Here is a 21,248-nt window from a genome sequence, read left to right on the forward strand (position 1 = left end):
ATCCTGGAATTAAGCAGCCCACATGGCCACGCAGGTAACCTTATCCCGCCTCATTTAAACCTTATCCAGACGATGCATATAATAATAATAATAATAATCAATCAATCAATCAATCAATCAATGTTTTTATTCGTGCCCGGGAACAACCTTGCGGTCTTGGTACAGGTGCACTGTGTTAACATGTAAGGCAGAACAGGGTATAAAGCAATAGTACGGACAACACAAACAACGGACAAGCCCTAGAAAAATACACTTAAAAATTATAAAAAGTAAACACAAAGTCACAACACACGATAAGCTTATTGGTACTACCGCCAACACCAATTGCTAGAAAGAAAGAAAAAAAAAATGCATTCAAAGTGGGGAATTTCGGCGTGAACGCCGCAAGTTAGTGCATACAGTTCAAATTTAAGTGATGGCCTTTAACGTTTTTACAAACTGCAGCGTGTTATTGTTAAATATGTCGAGTGTTTCAGAAAAAGAAGAATTATAAGTATGCCCAAGTCTGGACACAGGATCGTGGAGGTTGAGTAGACGCCTGTTGCAGAAGGACGCATTTTGCCTTGTTGTTTTTAGAGGAATTTTTAAGAGTACTCTTGACGTCAATACCGTGCAATCAGTGACGGCGTGGACAAGTTTGTATAAAAATAAGATATCGGCAAGTTCTCTCCTACGAAGCAGGGTAGGTAGTGCCACGCTACGCTGAACAGGGACAGGGACATCAGTAGTGGTGGGCACAATGCGCGCTGAGCAACGATGTCTATAGATGGAAAGAAACTTGTTCTGAACCCGTTCTATTTTCGAGGAATTTGTGGCACAAATTCCATTCCATACAACAGAAGCGTATTCAAGCTGTGGTCGACACAATGCACTGTAGAGTATAAGAAATGTGCAGGGGTTAATAAACTCTTTAGTGATGCGGCACGCACTCCCGAGCGTGCGTAGAGCTGCGTTCACGATGTGATCCACATGACTGGAGAAGATTAAGGTGCTGTCAAACACTACGCCAAGATCTTTGATTCTGTTCATACGTTCCAAAAGGTCTGTCTGAATAACATATGGGAATACAATGTTATGTGTCTTACGAGTGTACGACACGACTTTCGTTTTAGAGCTATTTATCTTTAGGTCATTCCCCCGGCACCATTCTTCAAAAGCATCAACATCTCTCTGTAGCAAAACACAGTCTCGGTCTTCTCGTACCTCCATAAACATCTTAATATCATCTGCGTACTGAAGAAATGAAGAGTGACGAATCACAGTCGAAACATCATTAACAAAAACTGAAAACAGAAGAGGTCCGAGAACGGAGCCCTGAGGCACACCCGTTGTCGCCTCATAAGTAGCAGAAAAATTATTATTCGAGCTAACAAAGCACTTCCGGTCACGCAAATAACTTTCGAGCAATGAAAGCAATGAGTTGTGAATATCTAGCTTTGACAGTTTAGCCAGTAACATCTCATGATTAACAATGTCAAACGCTTTACTCAAGTCAAAGTAAATCACATCAAGCTGGCCTCTGTTAGCGACGGCGTGAGCAGCGGTTGACATAAAACAGGCGAGATTAGTTGTGGTCGAGCGACCCGCCATAAATCCATGTTGGTTAGGGATAAGATAACGCTTGAGATTGAATGACAATATTTTGTGTAGTGCCACTTCGAGGAGCTTCGAAAATGTGCAAAGAAGAGATATAGGTCTGTAGTTCGACACATTTGTTTTTGGACCGGACTTATGCACAGGTACAACAAGTGCCGTTTTCCACATGGCGGGAAAGACCTCATTCTTTAGGCAGTTGTTAAAAATCTGTACTAGAACAGGAATAAATATGGCACTGTATGCCTTCAAGAGGACTGACGGAATACCATCATGGCCAGAAGACAATGATGGTTTCATTTTTTTTACACACTCATGCAGTAGCTCCTCGTCAAAGAGTGCAATACAGGATGCATTCCCAGAGACAGCTGGCGCGGCAGTAGTTGAAGGGATTGGATGATGCTTAAAAACAGACTGGAAGTGGCGTGCAAAAATTTCACAAACATCTGTCGTCGAGTTTCCCTGTGAGTCCAGCAGGGTGATCTCTCCTCTACCTTTTTTCTGAGACCGAGAGCGAACATACTTCCAGAATTCTTTGGGATTTTTAGTTAGCTGCAACTCGACGGAATCAGTGTACGCCTGACGATCACGTTTAAAAACTTCCTTGCAGAGAGACCTAAAGTGCCCAAATTCTGATTTTAATTCGGGGGTATCGTTCTTTTTAAACTTTCGATGAGCGCGCAATTTCTTATTCATTAAAGTACGTAATTCGTGCGAGAACCAGAAGGGAAACTTTGAGCCTGATGTTTTACGAAGCGGGATGAATTGATCCATTCCTTCTCGGACGATTCGAGTGAAATCGCGAACCTGTTGATCAACGTCAGAACACAGGATAATTGAGGACCAGTCGTAATTGGAGAAATGATCGTACAAACTAACATAATCTCCAGCGCAAAAATTGTGTCTATTCCCTTCAGGATGTTTCCGTGAACAACGTCTCATGCCCTGTCGGACAGGTATACTAATCTCCAAAGGGGGGTGATATCCGTCGGGGGGAACCAAGCCTGACGCACCCTCAGTTACATCTATGCAGTCAAGATCCGAGAAGCAAAGATCAAGCATGTTGCCCTGGGTGTTCGGGATACAGTTATATTGTCTTAAGTTCGTAAATGATGCGAAATTAAGCAAAAGATGAGATTTTTGAATAATATAGTAATGTTTTGAGGACGCAGAGGCTGTTTCCCAACATATGTTGGGGACATTAAAATCGCCAAGAACCATAAATTTAAATTTTTCAAGGGCGTTGGTTGTGCGCTCAATGCCTAGTAGACATTGGCTAAAATCATCAGGAGAGGTATCAGGGGGCAAGTAATAAGAGCCGAGAAGGATACGCTCGCCATTAGCGCATTGTAGCTCTACCCACACTGACTCAAATGATGTCTCGAGATCTGGACGCCTAACGCATTGTAACGACGTATCAATTGCTATCAGCACCCCACCCCCTGTCTTTTTCAATGTAGAGAATGTGCGATCGCGTCGAAATACTGTGAAATTTGGTGGGAAGAGATCAGATGAAGAAATATTCGAACAGAGCCAGGTCTCGGTTAGCACAATAATAGATGCATGAGTTAGGGTTACGTTAGAAAAAAATTCATTAGCTTTTGTGCGGAGACCTCGGACATTTTGATAATAAATGTCTAGTTTAGGTATCTGTTTCGGCATTATTGGAGAAAGGTGTTGGAGATACCGCTTGATAGGTACGGCTGTCAGTCAGCTGGCCTGTGAACTCCTTGAAGAGGCTTCCCTCTGGCCAGAGGAGGGGATCAAAAAGTTTCTCCATTTCGTCTTCCGCAGCCGTCACGTGGAAGGACGAGTAGCCCTCATACCGTGTCTTGAGCCGGGTGCATACGAGCTCACGAACAGGGCCCCGCCCTTGGATGTGAGCCTGAAGGCCTGCAGGATCACAAGATGAGCCGAGACGCGTCACGAACACAGCGCGTTGGTGACGTGGACGAGGGGGTGGCAGTGCCACAGGTATACAGCTGGCTGCCGCACCTCCCCTCAACAACGGACGCCTTGCCGTGGGGAACTTGTGTCCCGCCCCGCGGAACCCAGCCCCGTTAAAGTTGGATGGGTCCCGACGGCGTGGGTGCCCCGAAGGCTGGACAGGTTCAGCGAGGTCGGTGCGCGACCCGTTCAAGGTCGCAGAGAGACCGTCGACCGGCGCGCTCGAAGAGGCCCCCCCTGCGAGAAGAGGGGTGCCTCCTCCCCCTCGCGCCGGAGATAGCGGATGATGGGGGCTCGTCACCGCGGCGTAGGAAAATGGCAGCTGTCTTCCGCCGGCCGGCCCCATTTGGCTCCGAGTCTCGCGCACAGCTCTGAGTTCCGTCCGCAAAGACTGTATGGCACTCGCCTGCAGCTGGGAAGACTGCCTGTACTCGCGGCGAAGCTGAGCGTTCTCGTCCCGAAGAGCAGCAACCTCGTCCGTGAGGAAGGAGATCCCCTTGAGGGAGTCGAGGAGGAGGGCCCGTAAGGATTCCATGTCTGCGTTGGGACCGCCGGGGGAGGAGGAAGCTGGCCCCTCCGGGCGGTTGGAAGCGGTCGGGGAGGGCGGTGAGGAGTGGTGGCTGAGCGATGCTTCGTCGAGGCCGGCCTGGCTATCGCCATTAGGCCTAGTATCCCCGCTGATCTTTTCGCAACTCTTGCAGATAAAGGAGCTCACCCCAGATTGAAGAAAGGTGGTCTCATTCTCCGGCCAGCAGATGCACTTGGTGTGGGCACGTAACTGGCACCCAGAACAGCGTAGAAACCTCTGTCTTCCGTAGAAGCAGCGGGAGCAGATAATACATGCGTCCGAGCTGGGCGCCATCTTGAATAATAATAATAATAATAATAATAATAATAATAATAATAATAATAATAATAATAATAATAATAATAATAATAATAAAATAATAATAATAAATTTATTTGTACATTATGGGTGCAGTGATGAAGCAAGGCCGGTTCGTCAAAGCCTTCAAGGGCTTGTGTGACTGAACCATGGTAGCACTGGTGACGAAATATTCTCAAAAAAAAAAAAAAAAAAAAAGTAAAGAAGAAAAAAAAAACGAAAAGAAAACAGTGGAGGATTTGAGCAAAATGACATACTACTACTACTACTACTACATACTACAAGGTGCCGGTGCATATCTGAAATTAGGGTTGTATTGGATGCGCGCTGGCCAAGAAGTATGGGGTCAAAATTTGATACCAATTCCGCTGCTTTATATCATTGCATCGATGCGGCAGAATACATCTTTCTCAAGCTTTTCGTCAATGTTTTGTTGGAAGTAATTGCCAAAACCGACTCAGGGATGCTATTGAAGACATTAGGCACATAGAATATACGCAAACTTTCACCATAATGGGTCCTTACATGAGGAATTTGGAAACGAGGATAATTTCTTAGGTCACGAGATGGTAAGGATGGTATAATAAACTCACTGTCCCAAAAATGTCTTCGTATTACAGTCTGAAGGAACAGGGAGTGAAACGTAGGCAATTCCAAGAACGAGAAAAGGTTGACATTTTTTGAACATTCTGTGTTGTATGCAATGCTCTTTAGAGTATTTCGTAGAATTCTGTCAATTCTTGACTGCCATTGAAGGGGGCAATTAAAAAAAATAGTGATGCCATACCTCAGGACACTGTAGGTAAGAGCATGCATTATACATTTCCTTATAGTTAGCGGCATATATGCCTTAATATGGTACATCATACAAGCGACTGTTCTCAGCCGTTGACATAGGTATGACATGTGGGTGTTCCAAGATAGGTCGCAATCGAAGTGAATGCCCAGGTACTTAATCGTGTTAACATAATGAACAGGCTCACAGGTAGAACATGAGCAGCATGAGTTATGAAGAAAGAGTGGGGCGGTTAAACTCACGCTTTTTAAAGGGTTGCGGAAACAAATAAGCTTTGTTTTGGTAGTATTTACTCGAAGTTTGTTTGCCTGGAACCAGTCCATTACCTTATTGGCATTACCTTATTGGCATTATTATTGGCAATAATAATAATAATAATAATAATAATAATAATAATAATAATAATAATAATAATAATAATAATAATAATAAAGGTTATTTCCCATTCAATACAGGAATGGAGAAAACAGGGGGTAAAATCTGTTTAAAGGCTTAACGGAGCCCCCTGCTCCAGGAGCATCTCAAGTTGGCCATGCACACACTTTCCCCGCGTGACATACATGAGACATTATTGACATTTTGATAATTACATAAATTTGCATGTCTTGTTAGAGTTAAAGATATATTTGTCTTGAAAATATAATAATAATAGCTCATTCAACGTAAATGGAACACAAAACTTTATATATTTCTATCTCATTTCTGTAGGCCAGGTGATACATAGCCAGCATGAGCCGACTACAGACACAGAGTTTCAGAACAGATATACCGAAAGCCGACGAACGTGTTTTGATTTTACTAATTGTAATTTTGTTTTGTATAGGTATGTACAGACGGAAGTTAGTCAGCTCCAAGGGACGACTTGTCTCTTAGGTGTAGATGAGCAATTTATTCAGTGCAGTGCAACCACTAGCCTGGGTTCTTTGACGTGCACCACCACGCAGTATAGGGATACATGACTGCACGCAGGTACGATGCCCATCCATATTAAAACGGGCAGCGGTGGGGGTTGAACCCAGGGTCGCCGGGTTTTGCGGCCCGAGCTTTCGCACCTCTTGCTCCAAGCTGTTTTTTTTTATTTCAAGGGTGGCGTGGCCTCGTCAGGCATTTCAAGTGCCTTTAGCCATGTCTCCTGACACTTCCTGTAAGGCTGTCTCAAATAAACTCATACAAACAAATAAGATAGAACCTTCAAACTCAACACTCCGACAACAAAATTCCACCCCACGTAAGACTTCCCTCGCTACGGCTGGGGGTCAAGATTGTATGTAGTGAAGTTCTACAAACTCCAAATATCTCTCACAATTTAAGTTGCATTCGTCGGTCATTTTGTATGACATTAAACAGACATCTTACGTTAAATCTCCGCAACGTTCACTCAGTCTTAGCAATATGAGCAGAAAGTTCGATTCCGTAAATAGCACGGGCAACCCAAGTTGATCCACGGGGGGAATGGCAAGGACAGCCCAAGTTCGGCATGACCTCGTTTAACTGAAATCGGACCAATCTTGTACACGCTACATGAAAAAAAAGAAGAAAAGAAGTAATTGATTACGGTTATTACAGATAAAATTACTCTTAGGTAGAAGTATTTAATTAGATCACTTTATTACTTGAGAAAAAAAAAGGGGATTCGACTTTACTTGAAAAAGTCACCGCTTCTTTTCCCATTACTTCAGGTTTTCACTGACTGATTCTTCTGCCGGTTTGAAAACGCGTCTTTCGTACTTTCCATTATTCGATTAGGATAACCGAATTATAGGCTACTTATTTTCTTAATTCACCAGTTTTGGTAAACGATGCATCTTCCTGTCGGAAGCTTGGTTCGAGGATTACTTACTAGGAAACTTGTACAAGCAAAGGCCGTCATAAGGAAGGGGAGGGGGAAATAATGACGGTTACAAGTAATCTTAGTACTTTTAAAAGAATCAGATTACTCTTCCGATGATTCCCCGATAAGAGTAATCAAATTATTACAAAATTCTTGATTTTATGATGTAAAATAAATGCGCGGATTGAGAGTGGGATGCGGTTCCGAATTTTGCGGATGCGGATCGGATGCATATACAATAGAGAGTTCTCGTAGATGGTGTTCGCCGTCCTGCCGCGCTCTCCGCAACCCGCACCGGCTTCTTCGCTGCGGACGGCTTAGCGGGGGGGCGGGGGGGGGGGGGGGTGAACACGGTCTACGAAAACTGCCCAATTATATAAGAACGTTGCGGATGCGGTTCCAATGAGGATGCGAAGTCTGCGGATAATCAAACTGTTATCCACGCCGGGCTCTAGCTATGACGTCTGAGCAGGGCGACTCTGGCTTGAGGAATGCCGGACGTCTCGACTGCAAGCCTCCGAGGCATCTCATTATCTCCTCGCAGCCAATCAGATTGCGTCATTAGACGCTGAACTACCAATCAGAGAGCAAAAAGCGGGAAAATATTGGGCCACCCTCTGCGCTTCTTATATAGCTGTCAGTTACCATATACTGTCGAAACCGGTTATAACGAAGTCGATTATAACGAAATAGCGGCTACAGCGTAGCGATACCAATTTCCTATTCCTTTTTGCAGCTCGTTATAACCGAACTCGGTTATAACGAAATAGCGGATATAGCGAAATGATTTCCGAATCCCGTTGACTTCGTTATAACCGGTCTCGACATAACTTTCTTTTTATTTTGTAATAATTATTTTTAGTACAGCGGATTCTTTTATGACTGTCTCGGCATGACCAAGGCTCTGACTCCCCGATATCAATAACATGTTGTTTTTTTGTTTGTTTTTTTAGGTAAGAGCAACTTACAGCGGATTCCCACACGCTCTGGGACTCGTTTTAAGGCTCGTTGGAATTGGCTGCCTAAGTGTGAGATATCCTTTTCGCTCGCGCATCAGCCCGAGTATGTATACGCGTGGGGGCTCTACGCGCTCAGAAATACGCGAGCGTATTTGCCGCATCATGACGTACTCGGTGATCGGCACCATACACCAGTGATGTTGCAGCCTCAGCGGTACGGGGTATTTTCCCTAAACGCCATTTCCCCGTCAGTTTGCATGCAGACGATTAGTCTACCATTTTTTTAGAACACCTGAGACTGGGTGGAAGAAACACGACGACGTCTCAATTTGGGACGTCGTCGTGTTTCTTCTACCCCGTCTTAGGTAGTCTTAAAAAAGAGTAAACTTACACCAGCTCGCCTGCGCCCTAACTGTTTTGACGATTAGTTGTTGGCATCGTTGTTGGTGTTGACGAAACGCAGAAGCATGGTGAGTGGCACCGTCGAAGTCATAGCTCGATCAGTACGAGCAGGAACGTATCGGGGCGGCATCAACTGAAGCTTACTAGGCTTTGTGTTTCCCTTTGAATTCGCACTGGCTTCATTCACTAAAGTCATTTTAGCCGCCGACGGGAGCGGCTTCTTGAAAACCGGCTACTCTTAAACCCGAATAAGGACCGTTACGTATAAACTTTGACCCCATTCAAAGCTAATTTAGATGCCATGCCTGTTTTCAACCTCCATGGAGCAAACTGCCTCATTTTTATTGTTTACAGCAAAGCTGTATATGACTCGCAGGGGGGATTTCTTCTTGTCCGTCGACAGAAAACCCACGCGCGTGCCTTATCACCGTTCGCGAACGCCTTATCTTTTATTCATGTGGTTTTAACACTTGCTTCAATAAGAAAACCACAAAACAAGCGTCAAAACCGCGTGATATATTAAGGCGCTTTGTTTGTAAACTTCTTTATTGGGCCTTTTCGAGGCTGCTCTTGCGGCATCAGCAGCGGCGGGGGAGAGACACGGGGGATTTCTTTCCTTGGCGGGCCGTGTAGAAGCAGGGCTCCAGGCCCTCCGTCTGCGTGGACGAAGAGGCAGAGGTGCTTCCACAGGAGTTGAACAGTCCCGAGCGACGTGTCCTGGGGTAGAATCCAGTCGATGTAGCTGGGGGGTCGGTGTTCTGCCGGTAACTCCGACAGAATGCGTTCTCGGGCTGTGACATAGGTTGGGCACTCCCAGACCAGGTGCGAGGTGGGCGCCGGCACAGCGCAGGCGCGGCACTTGCCTTTGTTGGGATCATCGCCGAACATCTTGTGCCTGAGGGCAGGTGTGAGGGCGGTGTTGGTGATAATCCGCCTTATGGTGACCTGTGCCCTGAGGTTCAGGTCTGGAGGCATCGGTGGGATCTCTCGGTTGTGACGGTTCGCAGCATATTAAGGCGCGCGCGAACGATAATAAGCACGTAGTACTCCCGCATACGTTTCGCGGTAAAAATTATAGTTGCATAAGTTGCCGCGGCGACGGCAGCGTACGAAGTCTTTCCTACAAAGAAAAAAAAAAAACTTTCGTTACAGCGCATTTACTTTTCTTTCGTCAATCATGTGGTATAACATAACCCCTTTGCTGGTTACAAACATGAACTGCCGCTTGCGCCCCAAGCGGCTTTCGCTCCCACCGTCTTTGCTAGCCTGTTGAGCTTGCTTATGTCACAAGTGCTAGAAAGCATAAACGCTACACGGACAACAAAGTTGGAGCTCTAACGCGGGCATTCGGCCGTACAATATTACATCTTGGAGGCGGCAAGTTGGGATACAAGAATACTCGAAACATTTTAACAGATCTTGCACTCCTTTGTTCTTTTGGCGTTCACCTGGAGAATCGGTGGTTAAACGTGTCATCTCCATTTAGAGCAGCGGTGTTAAGTCCCCTTTGTTCCTTTTTTTTATAAACCGGAAGCTCTCTGGGACGCCAGACTGGAGCACCACCTGGTGACGCTTACCATAAAAGAGGTCTATAATGCTGTGGGCAATCGTTGCAGGGCTTCGCTGTCCATCTATTTTTACAACGTGGATTAGAGCCTTAATTTTTTTTCTAGTTAACCTTAGAAAGTAATCAAACCGGAGTGTGTATACCCGAACAGCCTGCTTCTCCCCATCAAGGGTCGTAGTGCTGGAAAATTCGCTTTCTGCCTTCTTGACGACATGTGTTTTGTTCGTGAATTGGCGACGGGCGCGATCAAAAGCGTCTTCCTGGTAAATCTTCCACGATTGGTCAAACGCGCACTGTGACGTCATGAGTATGATGAATTCTACTTTTATTATTGGAAAGAAAGGCACTACGACTGCTGCGACCGGCGCTGTCAATTACAACGCAAAAAACAAAACAAAAAAAAAAACTCGAGCAGCTGACAAAAAAAAAAGAAACAGAGCAAAAAAAAAACATTTATTTTTGCGTATGGAAACTTACAGGGTGAATCGTCACATCCTGAATTCCGGTGAGGGTTCAAACCGGAAGTGTACGTCACGTGCAAGGGCGTACTATCGAAATCCGAGCGCTATCATCGCGCAAGCGGGTGAAATAAATGTAATCACAAACGTGCAAACGTCTGCACCTAAAGGTATACCTTCCAAAATGTCCTATTGTGAATGTATGGAAAGTGTTAAAAAAGGGAACACTGAAGTGCGTTTCAAGTTTGCGCGATCCATGGTATCTGTCGATGGTCTCCTCGGATAACTGTTGACGCATTTACGCGACTGAGGCGTGCTCCAGATTGTTAGAAACAGACGAAACATGTCCCTCAAGTATAACATTAGTGGTAACGACCATAAGGCCGCATTCAGACAGCTCGTACATTATACAAAAGACACGATGGCATAATTCTCCGAGGGCGAGCCTCAAGAATGCTCAAAGTATCTTTGTTTCATATAGATGCACACTTCGAACATCTCTGCAGACAGCCTTTTGTATGGGAGTGTTATGAGCGTATATGAGTGTATATGAGTGTTAGCGCGGCTTTAAAGTGGTATGTTGTCTTCCATCCTGCCCAGAACGTAACTGCCATGCATCGTGCCTTATTAACTGTCACTTGCTGTGTACTCACCGTATGTGGAGTCTAAAAAAAGGATATAAAGATAACTTGACATGAAAAGTATAAACATGTTTGTGCGACGATGTGACATTTTTCAGGAGTCTGAACAGAAAAGGATATATGAAACCAGCATCAAAGATGGCAAGTTGGATGGGTATAGTGCTTTGTGGGGTTTAAAGAATTTTGCAATGCAAAACCCAACGCAGTTTGAAAATGCTACGGTCACCGTTATGCTAACGGCGTAAGTAATTTAGGAGCGCTTATCACCGCCACGGCTCTATCGAGATCTAAGTTGAAAACGCGCTGTATTTCTTACAGGTACTACTTTCAGAAAGAGTCTCAAACTGGTGACGTATTTCAGTTACCGATTTCCCTATTAATATATGGTCTCGAATAGAATGATTTGAACTAAAGTAACTGTACAGGCGAGCTGGTCCAATACCGACATGGCAAACCAGGAGTGAGGGACAACGGGCTCGTAATATCTTGCAGAATTTTTACACCCGACCTCCGGGATGGCGACATCCGACAGCTTGACACTCCGGCTTTTGTGATGTAATTCGTTGCGGCTTGGGAACGTCCTTCGATGCGTGGACGGAATAGGAGGCTAAGCACGCCAGTCGGAGACGCACTTTAGCACCCCTCTAGGAACCTGCCGTCTTCACGTTGTAAGGGGTGCACACCTCCTGGATAACAAGGCCTATGGTGCTTGAGTTTCTACGTCAGCCGCTTGAGGCCTGCCTGGCGGGACTCAGGTTGAACGCGAGTGCTGCGGCACCATGCGGTCGGAACTCGTGTTCAAGCAGGCAAGAGTGGAGTTCCAGATGAACGCTGAGGCAGCATTCGTGTGTAATCTGCGCCCAGCGACGGCCTCAAGCGGGCGACGCCGAACATCAGCACACATGAATGCTGGGTTGAACTTGCCACCTCACGCGATCCATCACTCTGACTTTTTATTTCGTGCATCTTCTTATGCGCCAGAGGCACATTTCCGTGGTGTTCGTTTCGGAGGTTTCGGTGAGACCGCGATACGAAACACAAAAACAAAACAAGACTCAGGCGCCCGCTCCATTGTGAGGTCCTCTGCCTTGCCAATCCAACTGGAATTTCTTGTTTGATCTTTCCTTCTTGGTTTGGCCGTTGGAGTGAGCTATATGACGAGGTCATGCCAATTGGGAATCATCATATCGAATCCGCTCTGGATGAAGCTGGTTCCGGACGCAAAATGCACACTGCGTCTCTGAGGTTAACGTCGTATGATTGAAGATAACGTAATAAGGCCGACCAGCTGGTTAAAGTTAAATATTTTTAAAACCCAAGACGAAGGCTATAAGGAGAAAAAAATCACAAGATGTCTCAATTAAGACTTCTTGTATTTATACCCTCTTCGTAGGCGACAAACACAACCTCTAGGGTTTTAGAAATGTTTTTCGTGTGATTAGGTTTCCAGAATTCGTACCAGCTTCAACCAGCTACATGTTTTAATGGAATTAAAGCTGCACCTGGACCAATCAAAGTTGCAGCCACCAATCAAACACAGTGTTTCTTCGTCAACATCCTATGCGGAGCCCAACTTCGTCTGCTTCTTGCACAGGGGTTGCAAGAAGTCAGAACGCCGAGCTCTTATTGGCTGATAGGAAAGTATAGTGGGTAGACCTCAAGGCATCTAGCATTGAGGTCTACCCACTATCATTTCAATCAAAACCAATCAGAACTCGGCGTCGTTCCGACGTTAACGCCGCCCCCGCGCCAGAAGCAAACGGCTTGCTCTCCGTATATAGGAGTATCGACCATAGCTGTGCGCTCCGCGGTTAGGCGCGGTTAGGAACGAGCATTCGCCGCGTTTCTCTCACACTGATAGAGCTGTTACTAGCGGCAGACGATAGGTTAATTTATCAAGAGCTCGCGCTGAGGACAAGTGAATACTCACTTTGCTTTGTTCGTAACGCATTCCTTAAATATATACTAGCACATAACAAAGCGCCTATCACATGATTTTCCGACATCTGAACCTTCCTAAATGACAAACAAAAAGAGAAGTTGGGTATTATGCCCTATCCTCGTCAGGTTTCTGTATTGCATGCAATCTGTGACAGTCTGCGCGTATGTAAATAACCGTGAGCAAAAGCCCTATCATTAAACTGTTATACTTCCATTCCTTTCAGGTTACTCCTTTCTTGGTGGATTCTGCAGCAGAGATCAAGTAGCGCTCGTCAGCGACGTACACGCACTCTACCGCTGTCAAGAAGACGTGGCGCTGCACATCTTGAGAGTGTAGGTGTGACAATTTTGCCCTCACTTTGATGAAATCACTAAACTTCTTTTCATCTTAAAGAAAAACTGAAGCGGTACTGTAATAAATAAATTAATAACTAAAAACACCCACAATTTTTTAATTTGGTTTTCAGGATTGCGAATATAAAAATAGATTGATGCGCCAAGTAGCCAGAACAGCGCTTTCAAAGTAGCCGCTGAAGCCTCTCCTTCCAGTCGCGTTTGCAGCGCAAAGGGATGATGTCGTATACATACTAAGATCTGAACATTTCCGCGCTTTCCGCACATGCGCGACAAAGTTATCAGATTCGACGTACAAACCATCGTAGTAATGGCTGCTCTGACTCGCCGCACACGACATTTCGAAACACATTCTTCCCACGAATCGTCCCGTACAGCTACGCCCAGTTCCGGGTTTCCATCTACGAGACTGATGAGTAAATGGGCTGTATTTATAAATGGCGTTAGCTTGCAGCATATAGCCTAGAAACCAAAAAATAGTATTGCCCCCCTCGCCCTTCGTGGGTTTTCTGACTTTAAAGTGGTAGCGCAACGACTTTAATGTTGAAAGAGTTTACAGTTTGTATTTTTAATGCGAGAGCATGAACTTTCGCATGAAGCGAAGCCGGCGACCTCTGTAACCACGAAAAACAACAACAAAAAAAGCGATTGAAATGCAAATTTTTTTTTATTGACTGAGCAAAACGGCTTCTAGGTAGCCCTTGGCGGCCGCTTCACGAAAGCCCGTGCTCGGCCGCCGCTCACATGTCAGGCGTAGCCGAAAAAGGGTGGGGGGCTGCGGCCGCTTCTGCTCCTCTCGTCGCCGAGAAACCTGGCGGCGCCTGAGGCGTGTATATTGGCGGCGGCCACAACCTCTGCAGCAGCGTAACATAGCCGTCCACGCCAGTACGCCGCAGACGAACCAAAGGAGCGGAAAAACGACATTCATGCTTTCGAATTCACAACTCATAAGAAGTGTTTAGGTGTCCTCGGAATTTTTTTATACTGCTTATCTACGCACAAGTTACTAAAAAATGCCTCACATTTCCCGATAAAACTGCTATTCCGCTGCGTGACCGCAGAGGAAACGAAAAACACATTATTTGCCAATCTGCAGCCGCGTGTGACGGTTGCGGGAACTACGGTGACACGTCTCTGTGGGACACGCGTAAGTGAACAAAGCCTGTCATCCCCTGCTCCGAGGACGGGCCCTGGACTGAGGCCCCCTGCTCATATTCTTTGGAGCTAATAAAGTTTCATCTTTCCCTCTCTCTCTCCGCAACTCCAATCACCGTCACCTTTATGGAGAAACGTCTTTGGTGTCGATCGCTCGCCGCGACCTTCGACGATGTTATGCTCCGTTTCATACTTAGCGTGAACTGAGCGAACAAAGGTTACTTTGTTCGCTCAGCATCCCGTAATCACGCAGCGGACCTTAGGAGCCATCCCAGCAAAGCGAGCACTGCGTACAAATTACGTGACTACGCACCCCACGCATTGCTGCGTCTCTCCCCAGGGTCACATGACACTAACACGGCCTTGGAATGGCTAGAAGAGTCCGCTGCTGTCTATCGTAAGGTGAAACCGAGTATATTCGGGTCTCGACAGTCTCCATCAGTCCCAGAAGGCCGGCTTGCTACGGATGCGCCAAATCAGAAGCTCGTTTTGTGCGCGTGGGAAGACTCCATGGCGTCCGTTGCCCTCACGACGACGACTCGCGTGACGTCTCGCTTACATCCCCTTCCCCGGGCCGCCTGACGGCCATGGACCAACTCCTGCTTACAAACAAACCGGAGCTCCCCTAGCGAATGCCACCGGCGCCGCGCATGCGCGATGGAGTGGGGCAAGAAACTTGCCGTCGCCCATAAACAAACCTTTGAAGTGCGATGTTGTCGGCGTCCGTGTGAGTCACCGCGTTTTTTTTTTTTTTTTTTGCGTTGGAATTGTTGATTCTAAGTCTTCATGGCAATGTCTGACTACATGAGCAGCCTCAGCGAAATTACCGAGGCTCGTTACACCGCAAGACTTCTCGCGAATGGACGGCGCAGAATGTACGCTACAACCTGATTGGCATGATGAGATTCAGCTCGTAATTTTCAGTCACGACGTCGCTCGGGCTGCAAAAGCGTGAACCGCGTAGCTGAGATAGTCAACGTCGATACTGAATATCGCAAGTAGAATCGAACCAAGTGAATCAGGCATAACAAGTCCCACAATGATCAACATCTCCTTGTGTCTACTGTTTACACCGAGCCTGCTTACCCCAACCAAACTTCAGAAAAGTCCTTTGAGGCCCTGCACTTACTTCTTATCGCAATTACAGGGCCAACGTTCGGTCTACGGGCCGGTGTCGTCTGAAAGAGCAGACGACAGTTCGAACGATCAGGCGGCCATTTGAACTTGAAGACGCACTGAACGTAGTCCGCAGGTGGTTCGTACGACTTGATGGTTTTCTCGCGTTCATTTTGGAACAAAACAAATAAATCTGATGACCCCAAGTATCCGCGATTTCAGCCCAATATGCTTCCCGCCCAAGCAATCGTGGTCTGACGGCGTCTGTTTTTCCCTTTTCACGGCACATACCCACGTTCTCGGACGAACTGAGCATATGAAGACTGACCTTCAAACCTTTCTCGATTCTTTTGGTACAGCCCCAGTCGAGGAGTTTTGACGAGAAGGCAGATGTTTGTCTGGTTTGCTTCAAAACAACGCAGAAATGCGCATCCCACATGGCGACTTCCACCCACAGCCCCGGACCGGAAGTGCGCTCGACGCGCCACCACCGCGCCGTGACGTAACAGAGTTGAGTTCGTGTATTGCTGTCGATCGGGCCAACAGTCACGAGACAACATGACATTCGCGCCGTCCGTGCTGGCATTGGCAGCGACTCTCCGGCAGTCGGACGGCCGTGCGGCGAATATCTGACAAGTTGGCAAGCTGTCGTATCCGACTGTCGTTCCATTCCCGCAGACGGGAATGAAAGAATGGATGATAAGTGCATTTTAATAACAAAGAGGAGATTTGAAGACTTGTGTAAATTATCTAGGGAAAATGGAATGACGTACAACTAGAGTAGGTGGCGCGAGCTACCGCCTGATAGAAAGGGTACAACCGTTAGCCGATAGCATCCACCCTATTTTCCAACGGTTCTCACGTCGGATCGGACAGTCCTTAGGCGCATCTCTCTCAAGCTTTACCCGCGCAGTGAAAAGCTCTGCACGCGTTCCCTCACAAGCTGCACGCGCAAGGCAGGTGAAACCCCGGGGTATGACGTCCCACCCAGCGGTTGGTTTTTCGTTGTTTTTTTTCGCTTCTATTGATATGTCCGGGTCATATGCTTGTGGTATTTAAATTTACGGAAAAAATACGCTCACATTCACCTCTAGCTCGTTTTATTTTTGAAGAGTTAAAAGTTGGTTGCAACGCAAGCACGAACGGACAAATCAAAACGCGCTTTCGTAAGGTGTTTTTGGCGCTTGATTGGATCAGTTGGGCGATAACGAACACGAGTACGCATATCGCCCTTGATCTAGTGTTTTCTAGAAGCTTGATAGGCCACGCTGACTCGTATGCGTTCGTAGTGCTTTGAGATGAAACAGAGTATAACAATTTATATAAGCTCGATGCACGTTCAGATTAAAAGATCTCAAAACTATTTTGTGTAATCATGTAGGTAAGCGCAAAAAAAAGCAACCACAACAACAGGCACAATGAACTAGGCAGACAGAGGCACCCTTTTCTGTCTATACTCCCTTCCATGTGTTCTTGATATACTCAAAATGTGTGATAGGTTTTTCGTGCAACAGTACACAAGCTTTGTAGAAAGAAATAAAAAAAATATTGTGATTTTAATTTTTTTTTAAAGATATAAATAGCTGCAAACGAAAAACAAGTAACGTCTATGTTAAAAACATTTTTATATTACAAACTCTATAAAATGCCAGACTTTCTTGTCACGCCATCGAGGGGAAAAAAAACTAAGAAACTTCATAAGTGTCCAGGGCTCAAATTACACGGAAAGCCCTTGGTTGTTAAATTCAAACGGTATCGGCAATAGGCCTATAGCTAAGTTACCCACGAATAAAAAAAACAAAAAACGGCAGGGAATGAATACGTCTACGCGCAGCAAGCGCTCGGCTTCTTTGTATAAAAAAACAATTCGAAGTAAATAACCAATCGACGAACGCGCGTGCGAGATGCCAATGCTTTAGGCTTTTACTTTAGAACAATTACTGCTGCAGACGTCAGCACGTGTGGCGCGCAGGACTACATTCTCTATTCCCTACTGTCTCGTGGATGCTTGAATAATTTTACAATGGGCCTCCCGCGTTGCCCAGGGGGTGCTGCGAGAAGGGACTTGTTAACACTTGTTTTGGGTAGTACATATTTTAGCGTCTCAAACTGGCACGCGTGCAGAAGCGTGCCTTCTCTGGTGCGGAGCGCGAGGTCTCGATGAAAATACAAAGAAACAACAATAATTCGAACGCCGCCAAAGCTAAGGCGCTAAGACGCGTGAGCCAAGAGATGCCGTTTTACGCGTTCCAAAGTAGGCATGAAAAAAAAAAGGAAAAAAAATGAAAGCGCCGCGACACAGGCGTTCTGACGTCAGCACCCAGAGATAAGAGACGCGTGCCCTAGCGGTGGTGTCATGAATTTGGCACTTTCGATTGTCTTGCAACGTTGAGTTTGGCCGATTTCTGGCGTCCAAAGGTGTTTTTTCGTTCTTCAGCACCAGACAGAAATAAAAAAAAAGCTCAACCAACGTGCCATAAGTTGTGCGAGGCTTAATAAGGTGAGCTTGTACTACCCAAAATGAGGGCGCTACAGTTTGTTCAAAGCTTCAGCGCAGGAGGCCTATAGTTCAGGAGTTGGATGCCAAAGTTCATATAAGCCTGGTATGGAAAAAAAACATTGACAGAATAGACCTATTGCTAAATTACCCAAGCATCAAGAAGAATGCAGGAATAGAAATTCCACGCGGTGCACGTGCTGGCCTCAGCAGTACAGGAGGTATTCACATGGACGCCATAATTGAGGGCTATGTTTAGAGCGCATGCTCAGAACGAGCTCACATTACTAGCCTGCTAAAACCGGCAGCCTTGATGGTGCTAAATGCACGCTCCAAAAGGACTGCGGAAGCTCGCCGTCAGCACGCGCTCAGCAGCAGCGCACACGGATATTGCCGCCAGTGAATACTCCCTATAGTAACTTTTGCAAAGAAAAAAACCTAAAAGAAATTGTATCTTGCACTCGCGTTCGTCAACGCTTTATTTTGGTTATTTACTTCGAATCTTTTATACGGCGTAGGCGTGCACGTATGGGGCGTAAAACACCAATCTCTGCACTCTCCTTAATGCTTGGGTAATTAGCAATATGTCAATTTTAAATCCTTAGCGTTCACTATGCGCACGAAGGCGACTTATCGAGGCTCGCAAAATTACGTGCTTGCTTGCGCGAACAGAGACATGTCGGTGAGCAGGTCGGCTGTTTGCAAATGCTGGAGAGGAGGTCACTTCCTCTCCAGGGTTCGCTCTGCTGAAGTGGAAAGAGGTGGGAAGAGTTTCCATTGAACTCGGCGCTCAAATTGCACGAGTTCATCGCCAATTCATGATTTGGACGTGACATCGCGCCCTGCTGGTGCGAAATCCTGGGTTCTTCTGTCCGAGAAAAACAATAACAACAACAAATATTGTGATGTAAAATGTACACTGCCGAAGGTGCGCGCTCAGCAGCAAGCCCACCACAATGGCTGCCGGTGTGACGTCACTGCGAGCCATGTATATATATATATATATATATATATATATATATATATATATATATATATATATATATATATACTATATATACTTTGTGACATCCATCTAATTTTAGTAAAGTGTCAGAGACGTTGCTCAAACATGTTATTTCCAAGTTATAGTATTCGATTTATAAATTAAAATTGTGTTTTAAAACTTTTCAGGATGTCTGTGGATTTGCAGGAGGGTTCGCTAAAAAAATGCGTGACTAGCAAAAGAGAATCACCCGAATGCAGTTTGGAGAAGCTTAGCGCTTCACTTGCGTAAGACACAATTTTGTAATTATGTTACCCAATTGTTGATGGGGGAATAAAAATAAAACGGGGGTCATCGAAATATGACCCAATGTGCCCTTCCCCTTTTTTAGCAGAAAAGCGGAACATCCTCAAAGGGACAAGTTCCGGCGTGTCGTTCCGCATTGCCTCCTGGACACGATTTTGAACATTTTTACGACAATTTTGATTCCGCTTTTGATTCCGCTTCGGTGCCTCATTCGTACATTTTCCACTACGAACGACGAGCGTCCTCAGAGCGCCGTAACTGAAATTGCGTTCTACGGATTCACTACAGCATTTCCGATTTCTATACTCCGTCTCACTAAAACCGTGCAGCACAGCCGAAGCTACAGGGGAGAGAGTGTATCCCGACCAGCTGAAGAGTAGGGAGAGGAGGAACGGGGGCATCGCAGCCCAGGGTTTGGCCATTCGTTGGGAAGTATAGGAGACAAATGAGGAGGCGCCATTGGCCGAAAGCGGGCTGGGCGTGTTCCAGGGCGTCTTCAGAAATTCAAATGTGACCAACCAGAAGCCGGAAATAACACCCTGGCGGTGGTCGCGAGAAACAAACCTGATAACTGCATCGGAGTAACTCTCGCTGACTGAAAATATGGTACACGTGATGTTTCAATCACGCTCATCCAAAATGATGGTGGAAGAGTGCGACTAGCAAACGATTGACATAATCCTTAAGCCAAGCGCCGAGGGCCGGGAATCTGCCGTCCGAGCAATCTCACTCTGTCCAAGCAAAACAGGGTTGAGTGGCGCATTCGTTTCTTACATCTTTCTGCACGATCATGACCGAAACATGACGGGCACCCTATTTTCAACCGCGAAGAGTTACTACACTTCACTCTTACGCGCTTATTAACACAATATACCTTTGATCATAACTGTTTCTCGCTACCACCGCTAGGGGATTCTTTTCGGCTTCTGGTTGGTCAAGAGAGCATGCCAAGCCCTCTTTCCGAGTCTGGTGCACGCCCTGGTTCTGCCCGCGCCTCCCATTGATCAAACTCTCTCTATACACGGCTCTGTCCCAGCCCTTTTCTGCTATTTCTCCTTTCCCTCCTTTTGAACAGGTTGGCATACGCTCTCTCCTCTGTAGATTTGGCTGTCAAATATGTATATAAAAATGCGCCGCAAACTCCAGGGACAAAGAAGAGTGGAAACAACAAAAGCCGCCTGGTGTTGTTCCCACTCTTCTTTATCCCTGTTGTTTTTGTCGTATTTTTAAATATATATTTGACTATGAACCAACTTGCTCAAATTTCCACTTTGCTGCAGCTTTGGCTGTACTGCACAGTTTTAGTGAGACGGAGTATGGTTACGGCGCGGAAATTCACCTGCTCGGATGGTGGTGCACATGCACCGGCACAACAGGGTGTGGTCTGCAGCCACCTTGACCAAGATCAAAGTCACTTGACAAGCTTATTGTGACGCCTTTTCGTGGGCGCGTCCGCTTGGTGGCATTCGTTACGCTGTCAGCCCGCCTATTAGGCAGAAGCGGTGGAACGTTGGATTCCCATTGCCTGAGAAGGAAAGTGATTTTACGCTTTTTTCGTCTTTAGTAAGCATAACGCTTGCGTAAACGTTTGTGCAGAAAGAGCATCGTTTTAGAACGGTCTCTCTTCGCTGCCCATAGAGGCCTTGTCGTTGGTGGCTCTTGGAACGCTATTCACCCGCAACGTTTATATATATATATATATATTGACAAGCTCCACGAAACAGCGTCGTTCAAGAACGGTTCTCCTCGCAGATCGATCCCTATAAGAATTGCCAATGCACGTTTGACGTCCCTGCTTCAAACTAGGTGTTCCT

General features: G+C 46.1%; 1 protein-coding gene across 1 annotated transcript in view; it reads left to right on the top strand.

The window, feature by feature from the left end:
- LOC120836214 overlaps positions 1-21,248 on the top strand; it is a 50,450-nt gene that overhangs the window by 16,865 nt on the left and 12,337 nt on the right. Inside the window, exons 6-10 of the mRNA XM_040209401.1 lie at positions 8,007-8,081; positions 11,179-11,321; positions 11,399-11,427; positions 13,246-13,354; positions 19,317-19,415. Coding sequence (XP_040065335.1) covers positions 8,007-8,081; positions 11,179-11,321; positions 11,399-11,427; positions 13,246-13,354; positions 19,317-19,415 — 455 coding nt within the window. The remainder of the gene's footprint in view (positions 1-8,006; positions 8,082-11,178; positions 11,322-11,398; positions 11,428-13,245; positions 13,355-19,316; positions 19,416-21,248) is intronic.

Source organism: Ixodes scapularis, unplaced genomic scaffold (genome assembly GCF_016920785.2).
Source record: "Ixodes scapularis isolate PalLabHiFi unplaced genomic scaffold, ASM1692078v2 PGA_scaffold4__175_contigs__length_147842914, whole genome shotgun sequence".
NCBI classification, from domain to species: domain Eukaryota; kingdom Metazoa; phylum Arthropoda; class Arachnida; order Ixodida; family Ixodidae; genus Ixodes; species Ixodes scapularis.